We start from the raw sequence: 20,736 nt of genomic DNA, 5'->3' as shown, positions 1-20,736 counted from the left end.
ACCAGCACTTGCAATTTTGCTAAACTTCTGTTCATTCCTCTTACCTTCTTCAAAACCCTAACCAAAATAAACCCCTCTCCATCCAACCCCTGGAACTTCTACTGCTGCTGCCCTAGTTCAGACCCACATTTTTGTAATCGGAGTATTGTATTAGATTCCTTACTAATCTTCCTGTCTTTAGTCTTATTCACATTTCCCACCTCATTTTGCTGTCAGAGAGAGATCTTTCTAATATGCAAATCTCATTGTCATCCCAAATCCACCCCTGCCCCCACCCTAAAATTTTCAATAGGTTAGATTCCCTATGACCTACAGAATAAACTTTAAAGTCTTTTTCATGGCATTTGAAACTCTTCATACTCTGATCTTCGCCTACCTGCTCTTCCTGCATCAATCTACATTCCTCCTGTTTCTGTTCTAGTCTGTAACCTTACTGCAGCCACCAGCCACAATCAGGAGCAGGGTATAGTGCCAGCAACCAGCACTGCTGCTCTAGACCTACCAGTCCCTCTCCAACAGCACAGTCCCTGAAACGGACATGGACACAAATCAGACCGAAGATACAAACGAGACACCAGCTGTAGCTCTGCCACTATGTGCATTAATAACGAACTGATTTCCCTTACATTGCACCTGGATCTAAGGAAGTGAATAAAATGCACTTGTATTTTTGAGAAAGCTTGTTTTTTTTTTTTTTGAGAAAGCTTGATGTTTTCAGTAGAAATGCTCCCAAATTTTGGCCTATAGTTCTGTTTCTGCAAAAACATACCACAATGGCTCACAACTGATCATGTTAGAGCCAGCTGTGTCCCAGTTACCTGCTATCTTGATATTCATGTTGTTATCCAGTAGGAGATTTTCAGCTTTGAGGTCCCGGTGCACAATCTTCCGACCGTGACAATAATCAACAGCAGATAGGATTTGCCAGAATTTACGCCTGGCCTCAGACTCATTTAACCGGCCATGATTAGCAAGGTAGTCTGTAAAAGAAGAGAGAATTTAGAATATTTACCAAAATAAAATGACCCCACTATTAAGATTCATATTTTTTTCTTAGAAAGCTTTTATAATGACTAAAGATTATTCAAATAACATGCTGTTTTCCAAGTACCTTGCCTTAAGAAAAGTAATTCCAGTCATATTTCTCTAGAGTCCAGAAAAACAAAGAGTCCACGACCAGACAAGAGCAAGTGGCATAATATTCACAGTATAACTCAAAGTGTCTTTTGTGCCCAAGCACTGTTCTTTCTTGAAAAAATGTACTGGATACTGAATATTCCTAACCACATTTAAAAATTAAAATTTATGTAAAACAATGTGAATCAATTCTCTGACACTCCATCACATAAGAGTTATCTTTCTTTTAAAAATATCATTTTATGTAGTTATTATACAAACCACCTGTAACATCAGGTAAGATGGCTCCTGGTAGTAGCTTAAATAATTCACACTTTGTTCTTTTTTTCTTTTTTGTTAATTTTAATATATTTTATTGATTATGCTATTACAGTTGTCCCATTTTTTTCTCCCCTTTATTCCCTTCTACTCTATACTCCCCCTCCCACCATCATTCCCCCACTTTAGTTCATGTTCATGGGTCATGCATATAAGTTCTTTGGCTTCTCCATTTTCCATACTATTCTTAACATCTCCCTGTCTATTTTGTACCTACCAATTAGGCTTTTAATTCCCTGCACCTTTCCCCCCACTTTCCTCCCTCCCCCTCCCTACTGATAACCCTCCATGTGATCTCTATTTCTGTGCATCTATTCCTGTGCTCATTGTTTGCTTAGTTCATTTTTGTTTTTTTTAAGTTCTGTTATTGATAGTTGTGAGTCTGTTGTCATTTTACTGTTCATTTTTTATCATCTTCTTTTTCTAGATAAGTTCCTTTAACATTTCATAAAATAAGAGCTTAGTGATGATGAACTCCTTGAACCTGACCTTATCTGGGAAACACGTTATCTGCCCTTCCATTCTATATGATAGCTTTGCTGGATGGAGTAAGCTTGGATGTAGATCCTTGCCTTTCATGACTTTGAATACTTTCCAGTCCCTTCTTGCTTGTAAGATTTCTTTTAAGAAATCAGCTGACAGTCTTCGGGGAACTCCTTTGTAGGTAACTGTCTTATTTTGTCTTGCTGCTTTTAAGATTCTCTCCTTATCTTTAATCTTGGGTAATGTAATTATGATGTGCCTTGGTGTGTGCTTCCTTGGGTCCAACTTCTTTGGGACTCTCTGAGCTTCCTGAACTTCCTGGAAGTCTATTTCCTTTGCCAGATTGGGGAAGTTCTCCATTATGTTTTGAAATAAGCTTTCAATTTCTTGATCTTCCTCTTCTCCTTCTGATACCCCTATGATTCCTCTTCTCCTTCTGATACTCAGATGCTAGAACATTTAAAGTTGTCCCAGAGGTTCCCAAATGCATTTTTGTTTCTTCATTCTGTTCTGGTTGAATGTTTATTTCTTCCTTCTGCTCCAAATTATTGATTTGTGTCACAGTTTCCTTCCCTTCACTGTTGGTTCCCTGTACATTTTCCTTCATTTCACTTGTCATAGCCTTCACTTCTTTCTCTATCTTGGGGCCATTTCCAACCATTTCTGTGAGCATCCTGATTACCAGTGTTTTGAACTCCTTATCTGATAGTTTGGCTACTTCTTCATTATTTAACTGCATTTTTTCCGGAGTTTTGATCTGTTCTTTCATTTGAGCCTTATTTTTTGTCATGGCACACCTGCTACGTAGTAAGGGGCAGAGCCTTAGGTATTTGCCAGGGTAGGGCAACTCACTTTGCTGTGTTGTATGTGGCACTACTTGTGGCGGAAGGGTCTGAGAGGGAACAATACAACTTGTTCTGCTCTCAGCTGGCTTTTAGTTACTTCCCCTGCTTACCACAAGCAAATTGGGCCCTTCTGGTGCTGATTCCCAGGTGGGTGGGTTTCTGTACGTTCTAGGACCTTGTGGTCTCTCCAGTGAACTCTCTTGTGAGGCTGGGAGTTTCTCCTGCCACCTCAAACCTCAAAGGTTTTTTTCAGTCAGAGGTTTTGAAGCTTTATTTCCCCCACGCTGGAACCCTGGGTTGCACGCTCTTTCTTGCTCCCCAGTTGTTCCTTCCAGTTTATCTGCAAGCAAATGTGGGACCACCTATTCCACCAGCCACTGCCTTTGCACAAGTCCTCTCCACTGTGGCTGCCCATCTCTGTCCCTCCTACCGGTCTGGATGAATATTTCTTCTTTAACTCCTTGGTTGTTGGACTTCTATACAGTTCGATTTTGTGGCAGTTCAGGTTATTTTTTGTTTTTAAATTTGTTGTTATCCTTCTTTTGATTGTGTAAGGAGGCAAAGTGTATCTACCTATGCCTTCATCTTGGCTGGAAGTCCACACTCTGTTCTTTTATTCAATGGAGTAATTAAGATCTACCTAAGAATACGGAGACTTGTTCTTGAAACCGAGCACCCTTATGATAGACAATGTTCTCAAAACATATATATACTTGGCAAGATACTTTAGTTACCTTTGTGCAATGTTATAATCTCTATTAAATCTATTTACCTGAAAATTAATTTTGCATGTTTATATAAACTTAATAAAACTAAATATTCAACTCATACAAGTTTCACCTGAAGATCTTAAAGGCCTTTGAAATGTACTTTTGAGGGAAAGAGCAAAATAAATCATGACAGGCTTTTCTAATTATTTTCCCCAAGTAAGGAAGTGCACGGGTGAATCTATAATCACAGTCACCTTCATATATTATCTGCTCTAGGCTATGTGGTTTACTAGTTTTCCAATTCTATGCCTTTGGCTCATGTCATCCTTAAATCTACTATAAAATTTACTAAAGTATGTATAGCCTTTCACAGTTTATAGAGCATGTTCATATTAAGGTATCTCACTTAATCTTCCTAAAAATTCCTCTGTAACTCTTACTCTAATCCCTATTTTTATTTGTTTTTATTATACATTATTTTTAAAAATTTTTTCTTTATTTATTTCTAAAGAAGGGAAGGCAGGGAGAAAGGCCTGATTTAAGCATCGATGTGTGGTTGCCTCTCATGCACTCCCCACCAGAGACCTGGCCTGCAACCCAGGCATGGGTCCTGACTGGGAATTGAACAGGCAACCCTTTGGTTCGCAGGCCAGCACTCAATCCACTGATGCACACCAGCCAGGGCTATACATTATTTTTTTAATGTATTTTTCCACTACTTTTTATCCCCATATCATCTTCCACCTCCACCCATCCTCCTTCCCCAACTCTCATCACAATGTTGTCCCTGTACATGAGCTCTCTCTTTTTTTCTTTTTTGCTCTATCCCTCCACCCACTTAAAGCTCCCCTCTAATTCCTATTTTATATTTGAGGAAACTGATGATCAGAGGAAGTAAGTAATCTGGCAGAATTAATTTATTTAGTAAGTGAATAGCTGATGTAGAATTAGGAACTTTGAATTTTTTTTTTTTACTACATCAAGCTGATTCTTTATTAGACTCCTCCTGAAATCCTAACCACCCTTTCAAAACCCTCCTCAAATGCCACTTTGATCTTAAACAGCCCCTCATCACTTCAAATAGAAATCACTTCAAATCTCTTCTCTGAACTCCTTGACACATTGCCTCACACTTTAATTATTTGGATCTGTATCATAAATATCCCAGCACATGTTCATGTTTGGATACACACACGGCCCTAATTCTAACACACTATGCTTTAGAAAATAAAAGATGCCTTCATTAAAGCTTTCTGAGGATAGGGATCATATCACTTTCCTCTGAACTCCCCACAATGCTTAGCACTGTGTACAAAACATCTTAGGTGGAGTATTTAAATACTTAAGTACTTAAGATTTTATCACAGATGTTATCATGAACCTTTCCATAACAGCAGTATAAAATTGTGGAGTAGTAGTGTTACATTCTACAAGTTATAGCCTTTAAATTTAAGTGGACATTTTGTGTGTGGACATTTTGTATATTGTTTTATATCTGCTATAATCATAAACTGAGAGATAATCAATTCATCACATCTTCCCTTTGCCTTTACAGAGGCCACATAGTAGCCATTCACAATTCTGAAAGGGAAAAAGGATCACTTAAGAACAAATACGCAGACTTTACAGTGAAAATGTCCAAGCTACATTTAAGTAAATGGCAAGTAGACAATGTGCTTTCTATTCATAAGAATAAACCTGAGCCTCCTTTCTATACTGGAAGAGCTGGGAAGTCCATAATGAAGTTCTGGATCATTGGGGCAAAATAAGTTAATGCGGGGAATGCAATATTTTCGGTGGAGGAATCTCTTTTGGCTAGTAAGATTTTTTCTTACAATTTTTCACCACATGCTATTTAAATTGTATCACTAAGTGAGGCAGTTATTTCATAGACAGATGATTTGCTTCCCAGACAGACAAAATTTCTTTCTGTTGAAAATGCTGAGTCAATATGTGTAAGTGAAAAAGATTTTTAAGATATTGGCAAAACAGAGAAACCTAACAGATCTGATGTGATCTGATCTGATCATCAGATCAGGTTAATATATATGGAAAAAGAGCCCAAACTGCCTCCTACTAAATGAGTTCTGGGAAGTACACATGAATCTATAGCAATTGGTATTTGTTTGAAGCAAACAGTCAAAAATAAGTACCACCAGAGCCAAGGGGAAAGAAAAGCTTTAAAGTTTGGCAAGAAGGGTACTGTCTGAAAAACAAAGGCATGGTACATCCCAACCTAAAATTACCATGTGAAGTCACAGTCATCACATGTCAATAAATATATAGCATACAGTGTGAGAAAAATGGCAACATTTGCATTCCAGAGATTGAGAGACCAACTATTTAAAGAAGTGGTATTTTCACACTTTAAGAAAAAATCTAAGCGAATATTACGGCTTATGTATTATCTTCCCCATTCTTTAGGATTTCTGCAGGGTAGGCATCCTCCAAAACTATATCATCTGCTGAGAAATCAGCAACAGAAGTAACTGAGGCAAAATCCTGTCTACAAACAAAATCAGTTTAGGTATACATCATCCTCTGTGAAGGGCACTGTCATCAATCTAAGCTCAAGTTAATAAACAAGGACCTCAAGTTAAGATGCAAAAGCACGCTCATGTTTTACTTTAAATTCTTAATTATTACAGGAGAAACTTAGCCCTTCTGTATACTAATTGCCTATGTGTGTATTTTTGATGAATGAATACAATTTCCAAAAAGTTTTTCCCTATGCTTGCACTTTTACTGACATTTAAGTAAAATGTAATTTTATGCTCATTGACTTTTATAACAAAATTTTTTAATACTCACTTGAGGATATGTTTATTTATTTTAGAGAGAGATGAAGGGGGCGGGGGAGAGAGAAACACTAATGTGAGAAACATTGACTGGTTACCTCAAACACTGGGGATTGAACCCACAACCTTTTGGTGTATGGGATGATGCTCCAATCAACTAAGCCACCCAGCCAGGGCACAAAACTTCTTAAGGTTATATTTTGTATGTCCTGTTGTTTTTCTGGTAACTGGTTTTTATTGTACATTACATTACAAAAGTCATGGTCTGTGACAGACTGGACAATTAAAAAATTGGTCTTTCAATACTGATAGTTTGAAAAATACTGGCACACACAAATAAACAATTACAATATGCTGTGACAAAGGCTAGAATAGAAATAAATATATTCCAATAAACATTATTTTACAGACCATTTTAAATTTTCTCTTTTTATTATGAAAGTCTCAAATATACATGAAAGTAGAGAAAATGGTATAAAGAATCCCTGAGATTCAGGAGTTCTCAACATTTTGCCATACTTGCATCATTTATCCTTTTTTCTTTTTAATTCCTTTTTCTGCTATAGTAACCTAAGGCAAATTTTGGCATAATTTTGTTTCACCCTACTTTTGTATACATCTCTCTCTCTCTAAAAAAAAAGAAAACCAAACAAACCATTTTTTTTATATAACCACAATACCATTACCACACCTAACGAAATCAACAATTCCTTAATATCATCTAATACACAGTCTGAATTCAGATTTCCTTAGTTGGCTACTGGAGTCAGGACCCAAACAAGATGTACATTTCCTAATTATTTTGTCTTTGGAGTCTTTTTATTCTGGAACAGTTCCATACCCTTTTCCTCCCCAACCCTTTTCCCGCGCCATTGACTTATTAAAGAAACTGGATTGGCCATCCTAAACTCTAAATTTGTTCTTTGTCTCCTCATAATATTGTTTGTCTTATTCTTCTATCACCTGTATTTCCAATTAACTGGAATTCAAGTATAAAGAATAGAATAGACTCAGGTTTAATTTTTTGAGGAGAGTGGCAAGAATATGTCACAGGTGTATCTACGAGGAAGAATCTAATATCTGGTTCTCCACTTTAGGACTGCCAAGATTGATCAGTGAATTCTAGGAATGATAGACCTATCCTTCAATTAAAGAGTCTCATCACTCTTTCTCCTAATATGGTTCTAAAGCTCAAGTATACATCATAACTTTTAGAGGGCTAACAAAGCACATTACAGGGACCTACCTTCAGAGTTTCTGATATATAGTAGGTGTTGGAAAGAGTCCATGAATTTATATATTTTTTTAAAAGTACCCAGGTGATGCTTAAAATGCTGGAAGAGGGACCACACTTTGAGAACCACAGGACTGACTTTAGTGTTCATTAGTGGTCATACCTGAATCAATTACTTCACTATGTGTTGCAAAATTGTGATTTTTCTAATTTTTTTATTCCAGCCACATTTATTAGATGACATTTTTCTGTAGAAAAGAGCTTTTTCTCATCAGTTACAGCTATTTAGTTATCCTGAAATACAACTAAAACAGGTGAGGAAAGATAAATGCTTAAATCTTCCTCCTTAAGCACTAATTTTCAGAGTAAGGGGTTGGTATGCTGGCTACCTCCAATTGGATCTATTAGGATTTTATGTGTGTTTTTTAAGACTTTTTTCCACCTATATTTAGCTTTCTTTTTTCTCCCTCTTGTATGATTCTCTTAACTATCATAATGAGTGCATGGATTCTTACATATTCAGTTTTAATTGGCTCTTATACTTTTTGATGCCCCAAATTTTCCATCTTTCACAAGTAGAAACCTCTTTACAATGTTTTTGTTTTTTAATATGACCACAGAAATATTCAATACTTTATTGCTTTCTGATAAAATAGAAGTGTCTCATGCTTATCTTTAATACTTCTTGCCTTAAACCTAGAATCAGTCATTTTTCCAGGAAGCCTTGGTTCTTGTTACTGGGAATGGTACTTAGGTGCTCGGGTGCTTCTTAGTTAACAGGGTGGTACTGCTTCTAAGCCTTTTCAGGGTCAAAGCTAGAAAATAAGTACCTTTTAAAAAATATTTTATTTATTTATTTTTAGAGAGGGGAAGAGAAGGAGATAGAGATAGAGATAGATAGATAGAGAGAGAGAGAGAGAGAGAGAGAAACATCAATGTGTGGTTGCCTCTCACATAGTCCCCACTGGGGACCTGGCCCCACAACCCAGGCATGTGCCCTGACTGGGAATCAAACTAGCAACCCTTTGGTTTGCAGGCCTGCGCTCAATCCACTGAGCTACACCAGCCAGGGCAGAAATAAGTACTTTTAAAGAGAAAAATAGCAATGAATTCACTCCATGTCAAGTTTAAAGTTATAGGAATTACTTTTCTTTGGTTTTTGTATTTGCATTTATTTTTCTCATATAAAAGATCCTGGTTCTTAACATTAACATATATTACTTGTTTTATACTACAATAGTTATAAGATATATTCAAAATAGCTATACTAATATTACTATGAACAATAAAATTACTGGATGAAGTTTAAAAGTTAACATTTCTTTGCAATTCTTTTAATGTTGAGATTATACTATCCTAAGAATACAGTCTGAATACAATGTTTTGAAGTTACTTAAAAAGCTATCTCTAGCCCTGGCTGGTGTAGCTCAGTGGATTGAGCATGGGCTGCGAACCAAAGCACTGCAGGTTCCATTCCCAGCCAGGGCACATGCCTGGGTTGCAGGCCATGGCCCCCAGCAACCGCACATTGATGTTTCTCTCTCTCTCCCTTGCTCCCTCTCTTCTCTCTCTAAAAATAAATAAATAAATATATTTTTAAAAAGCTATCTCTATGTGGTATGTTGCCAGCATGATATATAGTACATTTATGTTTGTTTTTAAATAAAAGGGATTTTCTTTTTCCCTGTTTATTTTTGAATATGTAAAATATTTAGCTGATGTTTAATATGACACCAAAGTTAAAACTATGTGACACCATACAGTCCAAGAAGTCTGTTCCTATTCCCTGCCTAAAGATAACTTTATTAATTTTTGGTTGACCCTTTCTGTTTCATTTTATATATGAAAATACATATATATAATTGTCTTCTTCCTACTTCTTATATAACAACATTTATCCTTTTTTCTCTCCAAGTCATAGCAGTACACAGAAATCTTTCACACTTCTTTACATTATTGCAGACATTAAAGGTTAGTAGCTTGGTGATAAGAATAAAGGCTGAGTCAGGCTGGCCTGGGTTCAAATTCTGTCTTAGTACTTGTTAACTATATGACCTGGAGCAAATTACTTAACCCCCACAAACCTATATTTGCTAATCTAAAAATGGAGATAATAATGGAAGCCACCTCATAAAGTTATGTGAAAAGTAAATGGAAAAAGCAATTGAAAAAGGAAAAAAAAACACCTCTTCATGGTGCCTGCCACTTATGAGTGCTCAAAAATGTTAGCTGCTATTATTTCAACCGTGATAATTACTGTTCTCATTACATTGTCAGAGGCTGACTCAGGCTGCCTCCTTTCCTAACTACCATTGATCCAGAGGCCCCTGCAATACGGTTTCTATGGGTCACACTCCATTGAAATTGCTTTAAAGTCACCAGTAACGTGACTAGCCTAAAGCCAATTACCTTTTCTCAGTTCTCACCTTTTATGACTTTCTATTACATTTTATACTTAATTGGTTTTCAAAATAAACATCTCTTCAGCTAATTCTGTGTTTATCTAGTTTTCCTCCATCTCTTTCACTAACTGGCTCTTCTTTCTCGCCTAACCATATAAAACTACAATAGTCTAGTTCTGGGCCTTAGGCCTTTTTCTAAACTCCTTCCCCTACAGAATTAATCTAAGTTACCATGTTCTTGTGGATAACCTCCAATCCGCCTTATTTTGAGCTAGATAATGCAGTTCTCTTTCATACTCCTCTAAGGCAGTGCCTGTTTCCTGAGTGACTCTTCAGTCAGTCAAGGCATGTCTTACCACTGACTGGGAGTCTGCTGCTCACAGATTCTACTGAGAATCTAATGAAAATTGTATTTACATACAAACACACATATAAAATTTGACAGGCAATTTTCAGGGGGGGTCTATAAAATCTTAGGTTTAATCGAGGTTAAGAAATTCTGCCTTGGGGGATTTCATTCACTGATTAGAACTTTTATAAAAATAAATTCCTGATTTAACAAGTGCATTTTGCCTTTCAATAGTTGCTCACTTGTACATCTACAGATTCTTCTTTAGCTGCTGCAGTGTTATCAAGATTGAGCTCTTCTTTCTTTTTATAAACTTCATTACCACCTTCTACCACTATAACTAACATCTTAGTCACTTAACCTCAAAAATTCAAGAGTCATCTTCTACCAAACCCTAAATTAAATATAACAGAAGCACCAATACACAGGTTTCAAGTTATATAAAACTTGAATGGTTTATATAAAACTTCTATATGGTTTAATTAATAAGTGTTTTCATCCTGTATTTATAGGTGTTGATTTCACAGCACAATGCCTAACATATAATAAATGCTTAGTAAATGTTAGCTGCTATCATCATCATCATCACCTACATCAGCACCTGTGACATTTCTCCCCCCCGCCCCCCCAGGTATAAGGGGCACCTTCCCCAGCAACTTATCAAAGTGGAGAAACCTAGCCAGTTGTGTTTCCTTAAGTTTCAGGGATATCAGAATCTTTGAATGAGTATCTTAAGCTTAATAGTTTTTAGTTGGAAATTATTAGCACCTCTGAAAGCTGGAGCTGAGTAACAGACCAAAAGATTAGTAGCTTATGCAATTAATTATTTATTGTTATGTTAAAATGATTAAATTTGTAATTTCATCCATTTATAATTTGGGAGTAAAAAGGCTGATGCCATTTTATTTTATTTTATTATTTTTTATCCTCAACCGAGGACATGCTTTTGATTTTAGAGAGAGGGGAAAGGAGGGAGAGAGAGCGAGAGAAACACTGATGTGAGAGAGAGACGCACATACTGATTAGTTGCCTCTCATATGTGCCCCAACTAGGGACAGAACCCACAACCCAGCCATGTGCCTGGACAGGTAACCGAACCCACAATCTTTTGGTTTACAGGACAGTGCTCCAACTGAGCCACACTGACCAGGACAATGCCATTTTAAAATTTTGTGCTTAATTAGCCTTTTAAAAAGGCTAACAAGCAAGCAAACAAATAAACCAAAAAACCCCATGCCTCAGATAATTAAATCCTGGTCAAAGGGACCTAATCCACAAATCTGCAAAAACTTCATATTTCTAAGCACTAAATTTGACAAGAAATAGTGTTTTTAGGAATATAATCACTATAAACCCTGAGGCTCCAATAATATTATCAAAATTGGCTCATTTGTCCCCTTCAAAATATTTAGAAGTTCCATTATTTTCAATCCCCAGACTCAAATTTCTACTCATCTTTTCCTCCAACATTACTTTTTCCTTTAATCAGAATAAAATGTTGCAGTAAAATAAAACTATTTCACTGTAGCTCAGCACTCTGGTCTTTGTCAACTTGGATTGTGCTGGTTCTAATCAATCATTCTTGGATAAAATAAAACAAAGAAAGGTCCAATAATAAAATAAAGCCCTGACCCTGGCTGGCATAGCTCAGTGGATTGAGCTCGGGCTGCGAACCAAAGTGTCGCAGATTCGATTCCCAGTCAGGGCACATGCCTGGGTTGCATGCCACAGCCCCCAGCAACCACACACTGATGTTTCTCTCTCTCTCTCTTTTTCTCCCTCCTTTCCCTCTTTAAAAATAAATACATAAAATCTTAAAAAAAAAATAAAGCCCTGAAAACAGTTTTTAGTAAATTAATATCACTTTATACTGTGACCACTAATAAAAATGGATTAGGTATATGATCTGTATTAAATTAGGATAACAGGAGTTATTCTGATTTTAAATATTAGATTATATTACTTATCATATATTAAATCACATTGCACTTAACTTTGAGACACATTTATAATATGAAACTATAGGTTTTAAATATTTCGTTTTTCTGTTTGTTTTATAAGTATGTAATCATTTTAAATTGCGTGCTTGACAAAAATTAAAGGAGATTGTTGTTGTCATATACTCTGGCAATTTAATTGTGCTTTCAGCAATTTTCCTGCACTTGACTGCTCGCATCTGTTAGACTCCGAATCAGTTCTCCAAGTTATGTGGAGCTACTGAAGCCACCCACATCTTCTGAGAAGTGAATGAGTTTTTAGGTACAATACATAGTTTAAAGTGTTGCAAATTATTTACAATTGACTTCTGTGACTATATGTTAAAGTTTTCAGCAAAAATTAAAAGCAAGTATTGTCAAACTTTTCTAATGTATAGCCCCTATCTAGAAGCCAATAGGTTGCAGTATCTGATGACAGTAGCAGACATCAAACAAAAGACTTCAAAAAGTTTCATATCTTTAAAAAAATACAAAACTAAAGTAAATTTCTGATTTCTTTATACCTAAGGAGATTTCAAAAATAAGTCCTAGAGTCAAGCCAGATTTGGGATGCTTTTTCTATTTCTTGCTACTGTGTGACCTTGGACAAGTTATTCAGGTCCTGGATGGCTCTGGTTTCTCAGAAACAAACCCCAAGTTTTGTTCTTTGTGGGAGGGTTGTACCTTAAACCTCTTCACACATAAATTCTAACTTGATGGCAAAGAACCCTTTACGAGAAGCCATTAACCATTGGCTTCTGTCCATAAACTGTAATTTCTTTACCCTGTTGCATGAAAATATGCTGTCTGTAGTGTACAGTAAGAACCTAGTAATAACAACACAAAGTATGCATTAGAAAAAAATTTGTATTTCCAGTTCTGGAATACTTAATAGGGCAAATCAAGCAAGAAAGCTTATAAAAATAAACATGTAAGAAAATATGATTTTTGGCTCGGTTTTCCATACATGTGTATAGATGTTAATAAACACAGCCCCTGTCAGTTATGAATCAAAATAAAATAAATCACAAAAGAATAAAGAGCACAGTAATATACAACTACCTGGACCCTCAATTGTACTGATTTTCTCTAGGTCAGTCTCAGAGCACAATGCTTTCTCCCTCGTGGAATCAAATTAGGAAAGAACGTTGAAATCTATTGCGAGTTTAAAGTGTAAGAGTCATTCATTCATTCATTCATTCATTGAACAAATACTTGGTAACTTCTTTGTGTTAGCCATTATGCTTGACACTTTGCCCTCATGGAACTTCTATCTGGGCAGAGGCAATGACAATAAATAGAAAAATAAAATTATAGAGAATAAATGACAGAGAAACAGGGTGAGCGGCTAGAAAGTATCTGGGGGAGGCCACTTTTGATAGGGTGATCAGGAGAAGCATTTATGAGATGGTACTATTTCAACAGGGGAGAAAAGCATTCAAGGAACAATGTAACACACTCATGAAACTGAAAGGACACCAAATGAAGCTTATGCATAAAGAGCAAGGAAGAAGTGAAGGCATATGAGACTGAAGAAGTGGGAGTCAACTTAAGAAGAATACAGAAGCTTGAGGAAGGAGTCTGTATTTTAAAATATTGGGAAACCATTTAATGGTCTTAAGTAGATGAGAGACCTGGTCTAATTTACATGTTTAAAGCACTTAAAATAATCTGAAACTATGAATTCTATTTTAATAAGCTGTACAGTCCCATTAAGCAAAAATTCAAACAAAAGTTTAAGCACCCCTATGGGAATGGTTCTGATAGCTGGTGAGAGAGTCACACGAAGATAAAATTCAGTCCCTAATGCAAACAAATTTACAATATATCTGAGGAAAGAAGGTTAAATAACAAGAACTTTATTCAGCCTTCCAAACAATAATAGAAGAGATGTCACGAGGCAGTACTGGCTTACAGACATAAGATGAGATACTGTCTGAAGATCATAAGCTCTCTTAATTCCAGAATAGCTCGGTTTTCTTACTGATTTTGATACATGCAGTAACATTTCATTAACTGTCCCAGAACTGTTTTTCAGACAGTGATTTCTTTAAAAAAAAATCAAGTGAAAAACCTAGGAAAGTGTCCGGAGTCATATTTAACACCACCAGGTAATGATGTCAACTCGAAGGCATTAAAACATTCCAGACAATTCCCTAAATAGGTATTTTCATCTCACCTATTTTTATCATCTCTACAGGATCTCAAAATCTGTTGTGAATTATTTCTGAGTAATGACTACGACTGGACTAATAAATGAATCACTCTAAGCTGAACTACTGACGCTGGGTGCTATTTACTCAATTTGTGGTAGTGTTACAATAATATTTATAAATGCAATCTGGTCACACTTCCAACACGTTCTTTACACAAATACACCCAGAGAGCTATTTTGATGTGCAATTATTTCTTAAGAAGGAAAGAAATATAGTCCAAAGAAAAGACTATGGTTTACCAAACCATGCCATTTTTAGGAATTAGGATTGAAATGTCAAACTTGGGTAATAAGATATTGATGATGAAGAAAGCAAATATGTTAATTTTGATATTTTAGTTTTGGATATTTGTACTCTGAAGATATGTTTTTAGCAAATAATTGAGATCTAACACATTGTCATCATTCACTCATAAGTCAAAGGGCAAATTTACTGTTTTACTTTTTCATTGAGTTCTTCAGGTGAGTTGAGACAGGCAATGAAGTTAGGCTGGATTGGTTCATTCAGAAATGGACAGGGAACTCAAGAGTGTGGATTAAGCTGTGTTGTGCAAGAACAGTTTTTCAATGAAGCTCGTGCAAAAACATTTAGTTAAGTGGCAAATCAAGTTTCTCAGGTAATCAAGTTCGGAAAAAGTTAAATCCCTTAGTTTATCAGCCAGTGGCCTGACTATGATGTAGGTTTCCTGGGGTCTAACACATTAAGTAATAGTGACACTGTGAAGTCACTTGTAAGAGGAAAAAGGATAGTAGTGAAAGTGAAGGGCCAGCGGGAAAACAAAACAAAACCCAAAACAAAACCCTACCTATTTACTGCTCAGAAATCAAGGAGGACAGTTAGTTTAGTAACAAACTGACGTTATAAGGTTAAAACATTTCTGTGTAGATATTTGTCTCAATTCTTCACTCCCTCCCTGTAATAGGATTATTTATCGATCCCCTCTGTTGCATGACTCTGAAATGCCTTCCCGGGGAACAGGTGGCACATCTCCTGCCCTACTGCCTTTGGTCTTCTTGGTCAAGGGGAGCATGTGTGGTCTGACTTGATCTCTCTTAATCTCTTGTGCTTCTACCATCTATTATAAGAGCATGTCTAGAAGGAGAGCCACGTGGGGCAGAACTGAACCCAATGTACAGCTTGAAATACAGCCTTCCCAGTGGACGCACAGACAAAAAGATGTATGTTAATGTAAATCAATGAAAAGCATAGAGTTGTTTGTCATATAACATTATCACAGCAAAAATATGACCGATAAAATTTTCAATATTAGGAGAAGTTTGCTTAGCTATAAAATGAACTATAATTGCACAAAGAAATCTTTTGAACATTTTTGCCACACAATTTAGATATTCTGTGTTATTTATTACATATATATTTGTATTATTTTTACACACTGGATGACCTCATTAGATATCAAAACAAACCTTACTGGCTTTGAAGACCAATTGGGTGGGAACTCCTCTTGTAGACTGTATTAATTATTGGCTCTATTATGTAAGATGATGTAAAAAAGAGTAGTTTGAGCTTTTCAGAAGGAGGTCACTTAATCACTTTTTTCAAGCCAGTTGACCCACTATTTAGCACCCAGACTTTCCCACTGCCTCCTATTTCCAGGAAAAGGGGACAACTTATTGGGCATGGTTCTGAAAAACAAATTATGATTCAATTCCAAAGGAAGATAAATTAGACAGAAGGGTTAGTTATGGCTAGCTCCTAAGTCAAGGGAGTAATTAAAGACAGCTCCAAAACAACACAGACTAATGTTGAAATTTGAGGGCTCTATTCTCCCCTCCTTACGCAAATCACTTAATCTTTCCAGGCCTCAGTTTCTAAATATAGTTACTATAACTTAATGTAACTTCTCAGGTTGCTTTTAAATTCAGTATTGATACTTCAATGGATATCAACTGTATAAAAATGTGACTTCAAATTTCCCTTTGGTTTATTAAAATTTTTTATTGTGGTAAAATACAAATCATATAAAATCAATCATGTTAACTATATTTAACTGTACAGTTCCCCCTTAGTTTATTTTTATCTCATTACTTTCCCTGTAATTTCTGGCACAAAAATTGCTAGGGCACTTATTTTAGATATTAGAGAGAAGTTAAAATGTATTGGGTAGAAGCTCTGAAGCTACTACTCATTCAGCAGTGAGGCTGAGAAGACAGAATCCTAGGTGGAAAATGACTGCTAGAAGAAAACAGATCGGGAACAAGTATAAAGGACACATGGACAATAACAAGGGGGGGTGAGAACGGGAGGGAGGTTCTGGGGGACTGGGGGGTGGGCTGGGATGGGGAATAAGGAAAAAAACTGTACTTGAACAAACAATTAAAACAAACAAACAAACAAACAAACAAACAAAAACCAACAGATAAAATCCAAGAGGTGCACAGAAAAGGGAAAAGATAAATGGTTCCAGTTTGCATAGTATTCAGGATTTAATATAGTCAAGAAAGCCTGCATCTCCACCTCTGGTAGTTTTAAAAAACAAGATTTGACTGCTAGTAGTAGTGTGCCAAAACAAGAGTACTCCAAGTGACAGAAATATGATTAAATAGAAGCAGGAACATAAGGACTCTAACCATGTAGCTAATTAATAAACGCTTCTTTTTAACAACAGAAAAAAAAAACCCACCTGCAAATACTTATGATGGAACATTCTCATTCTAAGAATTTAGTTGTGATGGTCCTGAATAGCAAAGGAACAGGTATAGTCAAGCAAAGTTTTCTTCTGTGGCCTTTGGAGGATTAATACTCAACAAAGGACATGACTTCAGAGAGCTGGTTTGCAGACTCAACTCTTACATTTATTTACTGATGTCTCTAGGTGTTTACATGGATGGTTTTATTATAGATGTGGTTAACCAGGAAAGAGATCAGCATGGGTTTCTAGTCATTACTTTAAGAAAACCAAACACACGATTACCAGGACTGTTAACAAACAAAAGTTTAAAATAAAGCACTCTAAGACACAGTTTGGTAGCTTTCTCACTAATCCCCAAATTTTGTTTAAGTCAGAGTTTAAGCTAATCATGGTTGGATCTGCAATTCAGAAGGTGTCTGCATCCTTACCTCAAAGCTGCACATCTACTGAAGTTAAAACATGGCCCTACGACTAGAAAGACATTAAAAGTCTTTCAAGACTTTTGTGTACCTTCTTGCTGGTGCTGGTGTCTAGATTTCAGAACAAGAGTTTTCTGATTACTTTGTTGTTGTTGCTTAGTCAGCAGTTTTTAATGGTCCCTGAGTTATGTTTCTAATCAATCTTTTCCATCCTCTTTGAGCAGAATAAAAAAAGAATTTAACAGTAAACCCATGCTTTCTAGGAATCTGTTAAGACATGCTAAATATAATCACTGTTTACCCAATTATTACAAGAATGTTAATAAAAAATAAATTGATTCCTTTATCATTTTTATTGCACACTTAAAAAAATTCTACTCTAAGGTTTGCTAAACACCTTAAGCACAGTCAAAGAATAAGTTCAATATACTTCATAATATTAGGGCATTGTAGAGCTCTGTAATTCCAAGAAGAGCTCAATCAAGCTAGAGACTTGGGGAGATTCTGACCTTGCCATATTTTTAATTTAAAGTCCATTGTGTGCTGGTATCACCAACAGTTCAAACTGAATACCTTATACCTCAAATATTTGTGGACCATTAAGCTTTTCTATAAAAAAGGATGTCTATTAACAAATTAGAAGAAGCCAGTGAGATATGTCAACGCCTTTGGATTTGATCCTTTGAAATCTACAGGATTAAGCAATCAGTGCCAGCATGGATTTATCATTCCTATGCAATGCGTTTCTGGTTTTACGTTTCCTAAAGAAAATTTCATCATACAGATAAATGACAAAGACTTAATTCACAGCATTTTATCCTAGAAGAAAACATACACAGTAAAATCTCAGAAATCTCTTGTTGCAATATTTTTGCCACTTTATCTCCTTGGGCAAAGGGAACAAAGGAAAAACTAAACAAATGGGACAATATAAAACTAAAAAGCAAAATAAACAATCAACAAAATGAAAAGGGAACCCACTAAATGGGAGAACAAATTTGCTGATGATACATCTGATAAGGGGTTAATTTCCAAAATATATAAAAACCTATATAACTCAACACAAGCAAGAAAAACAACCCAATTAAAAATGGGCAAAGGACCTGAATAGACAGTTCTCCAGAGAGGACATTCAGATGGCCAGAAGACATATGAAAAGATGCTCAATGTCACTAATTGTTACAGAACAGACTGGGGTGGGGACAATTATTGGCTGACCCCGGGATGCCAAAAACTGTTACAGAACAGTCAGGCCAAGATCAAGGGGGGGTGGTTTACTATATATTATTACCGAAAGGACCCCCCCCCTCAGGTTTGATTGTCCGCCACCTTAGGAAAGACGTCTTTTAATGCCAGACATTTATGAAAAGGAAAATAAATGTTTATTTAAAGCTATACAGACTTAAAGTAGTGACCTAATGTCTTCATTAAAATATCAAAGTCCTTTTTGGATACCCACAGACACCCATGATGCCTCCTTCTCTCCCTGCCCTAATTCAGGGTACCATATCTCAGAAAAAGAAGCAAACATCTGTGATTCAGGCCACTGAAACCATCAGCTGTGTCACCATCCAGGCAGGATCTCTAATTAATCCAAAGCCATGTGGCACCTTCTCATGGCCTACTGGAAAGAGTTCTTTCACACTTCTCCCCAGCAAAGCCTCTCCTGCTTCCCAGGCCATGTGGCCAAAGGGAGCACCCCAACGCCACGTGGTCCTCTTCTACCAGAGCTGCAGGGGTCCCCACTCTGGCCAAAACCACATGGTTCTTCTTGGCAAAGCTGCAAGGGGGCGGGGGGGGGGGTGGTTCGCCACTTTGCCAAAGTGGAGTGGCGGTTCTTTGCTAAAGCTGCATGGTGATTCTCTCTAACCAAGCTGCAGGGGCCCCCATTCTGCCAGAAGTGTGTGCCTCTCTCCTCTACTGCCACAGCTGCATGGTCCTCTCCCCATTGCATGGCTGCCAAGTCTGGGTTTAAATCCCCATGCCAATCCTCCTCTGCAGCCCTCCCAGAATGGGCTACACTTGCCAGCACCCTCATATCCTTTCAGCTTTACCGGGCTGCCATAGTGGGTCTGGGTAGGCGTGGCCCTATGGCTTGGAGCCAGTCATCTCCAAGCTCTCACACTGGCGCTGTAATTAGGGGGAGTTGCCTCCCAGTTGCGTCTTAGGTGGAAGTCACTTCCATCCCCCTGGCTCAGATCATGGCCACAGCTATTTAACATATCTATGCAACCAGTTAAAAGTTACAGATATGTTAAATGACCATGCCAGAGGTTAGCTGCAAAGATGTTGCTATGCAAAACAACCCTGCATGTTCCTGTTCCATGTGTCCCTTCCCCTGGGACACACACCTGTGGGGGGAAGGGGTGAGGACATCCTAATATTTCCTGGACACCCTGAGTTCTGGACCCCGTTCCAAATCCCTATTTGGGGCCCCTCTCTTGGCTGCACCCTGTTACATAATCATCAGAGAGATGCAAATTAAAATCAGGATGAGGTAGCACTTCACACCTGCCAGAAGGGCTACCATTAGTAAATCAACAAACAGTGCTAGCAAGAACGCAGAGAAACTTGTGCACTGTTGCTGGGAATGCAGACTGGTACAGCCACTGTGGAAAGCAGTACGGCGTTTCCTCAAAAAATTAAAAATGAAACTGTCTTTTGACCCAGTGATCCCACTTCTGGGAATACATCCTAAGAATCCCAAAACACTAATTTGAAAGAATCTATGCACCACTATGTTCATTGCAGCGTTGTCTACTATAGCCAAGATTTAGAAACAGCCCAAGTGCCCATCAGTAGGTAAGGGGATAAAAAAAGCTGTGGTACATTTACACAGTGGAATACTACGTGGCCATAAAAAGAAGAAAATCTTACCTTTTGCAACACCATGGATGGACCTAGAGACCATTATGTGAAGTGAAATAAGCCATTCAGAAAAAGACAAACACCATATAATCTCACTTATATATGGAACCTAATGAACAAAATAAACTGACAGACAAAATAGAAACAGAGGCATGGACACATGGAACAGACAGACCGCTATCAGAGGGGAAGCAGGAGAGAGGGCTAGATGAAAGCAGGTGAACGGATTAACCAAAAAACATACATATATAACACATAGACACAGACAACAGTGTGGTGGTAGCCAGAGGGAAAAGGAGAGTGGGGGGAGATGAAGGTGGGAAAAGGCAGG

The 20,736-nt window shown here is 37.1% G+C and overlaps 1 protein-coding gene across 1 annotated transcript in view; it reads right to left on the bottom strand.

The window, feature by feature from the left end:
* SIK2 (salt inducible kinase 2) overlaps nt 1-20,736 on the bottom strand; it is a 127,562-nt gene that overhangs the window by 49,449 nt on the left and 57,377 nt on the right. The window contains exon 4 of the mRNA XM_045838203.1: nt 819-980. Coding sequence (XP_045694159.1) covers nt 819-980 — 162 coding nt within the window. The remainder of the gene's footprint in view (nt 1-818; nt 981-20,736) is intronic.

The sequence above is a fragment of the Phyllostomus hastatus genome, unplaced genomic scaffold (assembly GCF_019186645.2).
Source record: "Phyllostomus hastatus isolate PE091 unplaced genomic scaffold, TTU_PhHast_1.1 phas_contig_113, whole genome shotgun sequence".
Lineage (NCBI taxonomy): Eukaryota > Metazoa > Chordata > Mammalia > Chiroptera > Phyllostomidae > Phyllostomus > Phyllostomus hastatus.
The sequence above is the reverse complement of the archived record's forward strand: the minus strand, read 5'-3'. Positions and strand labels throughout refer to the sequence as shown.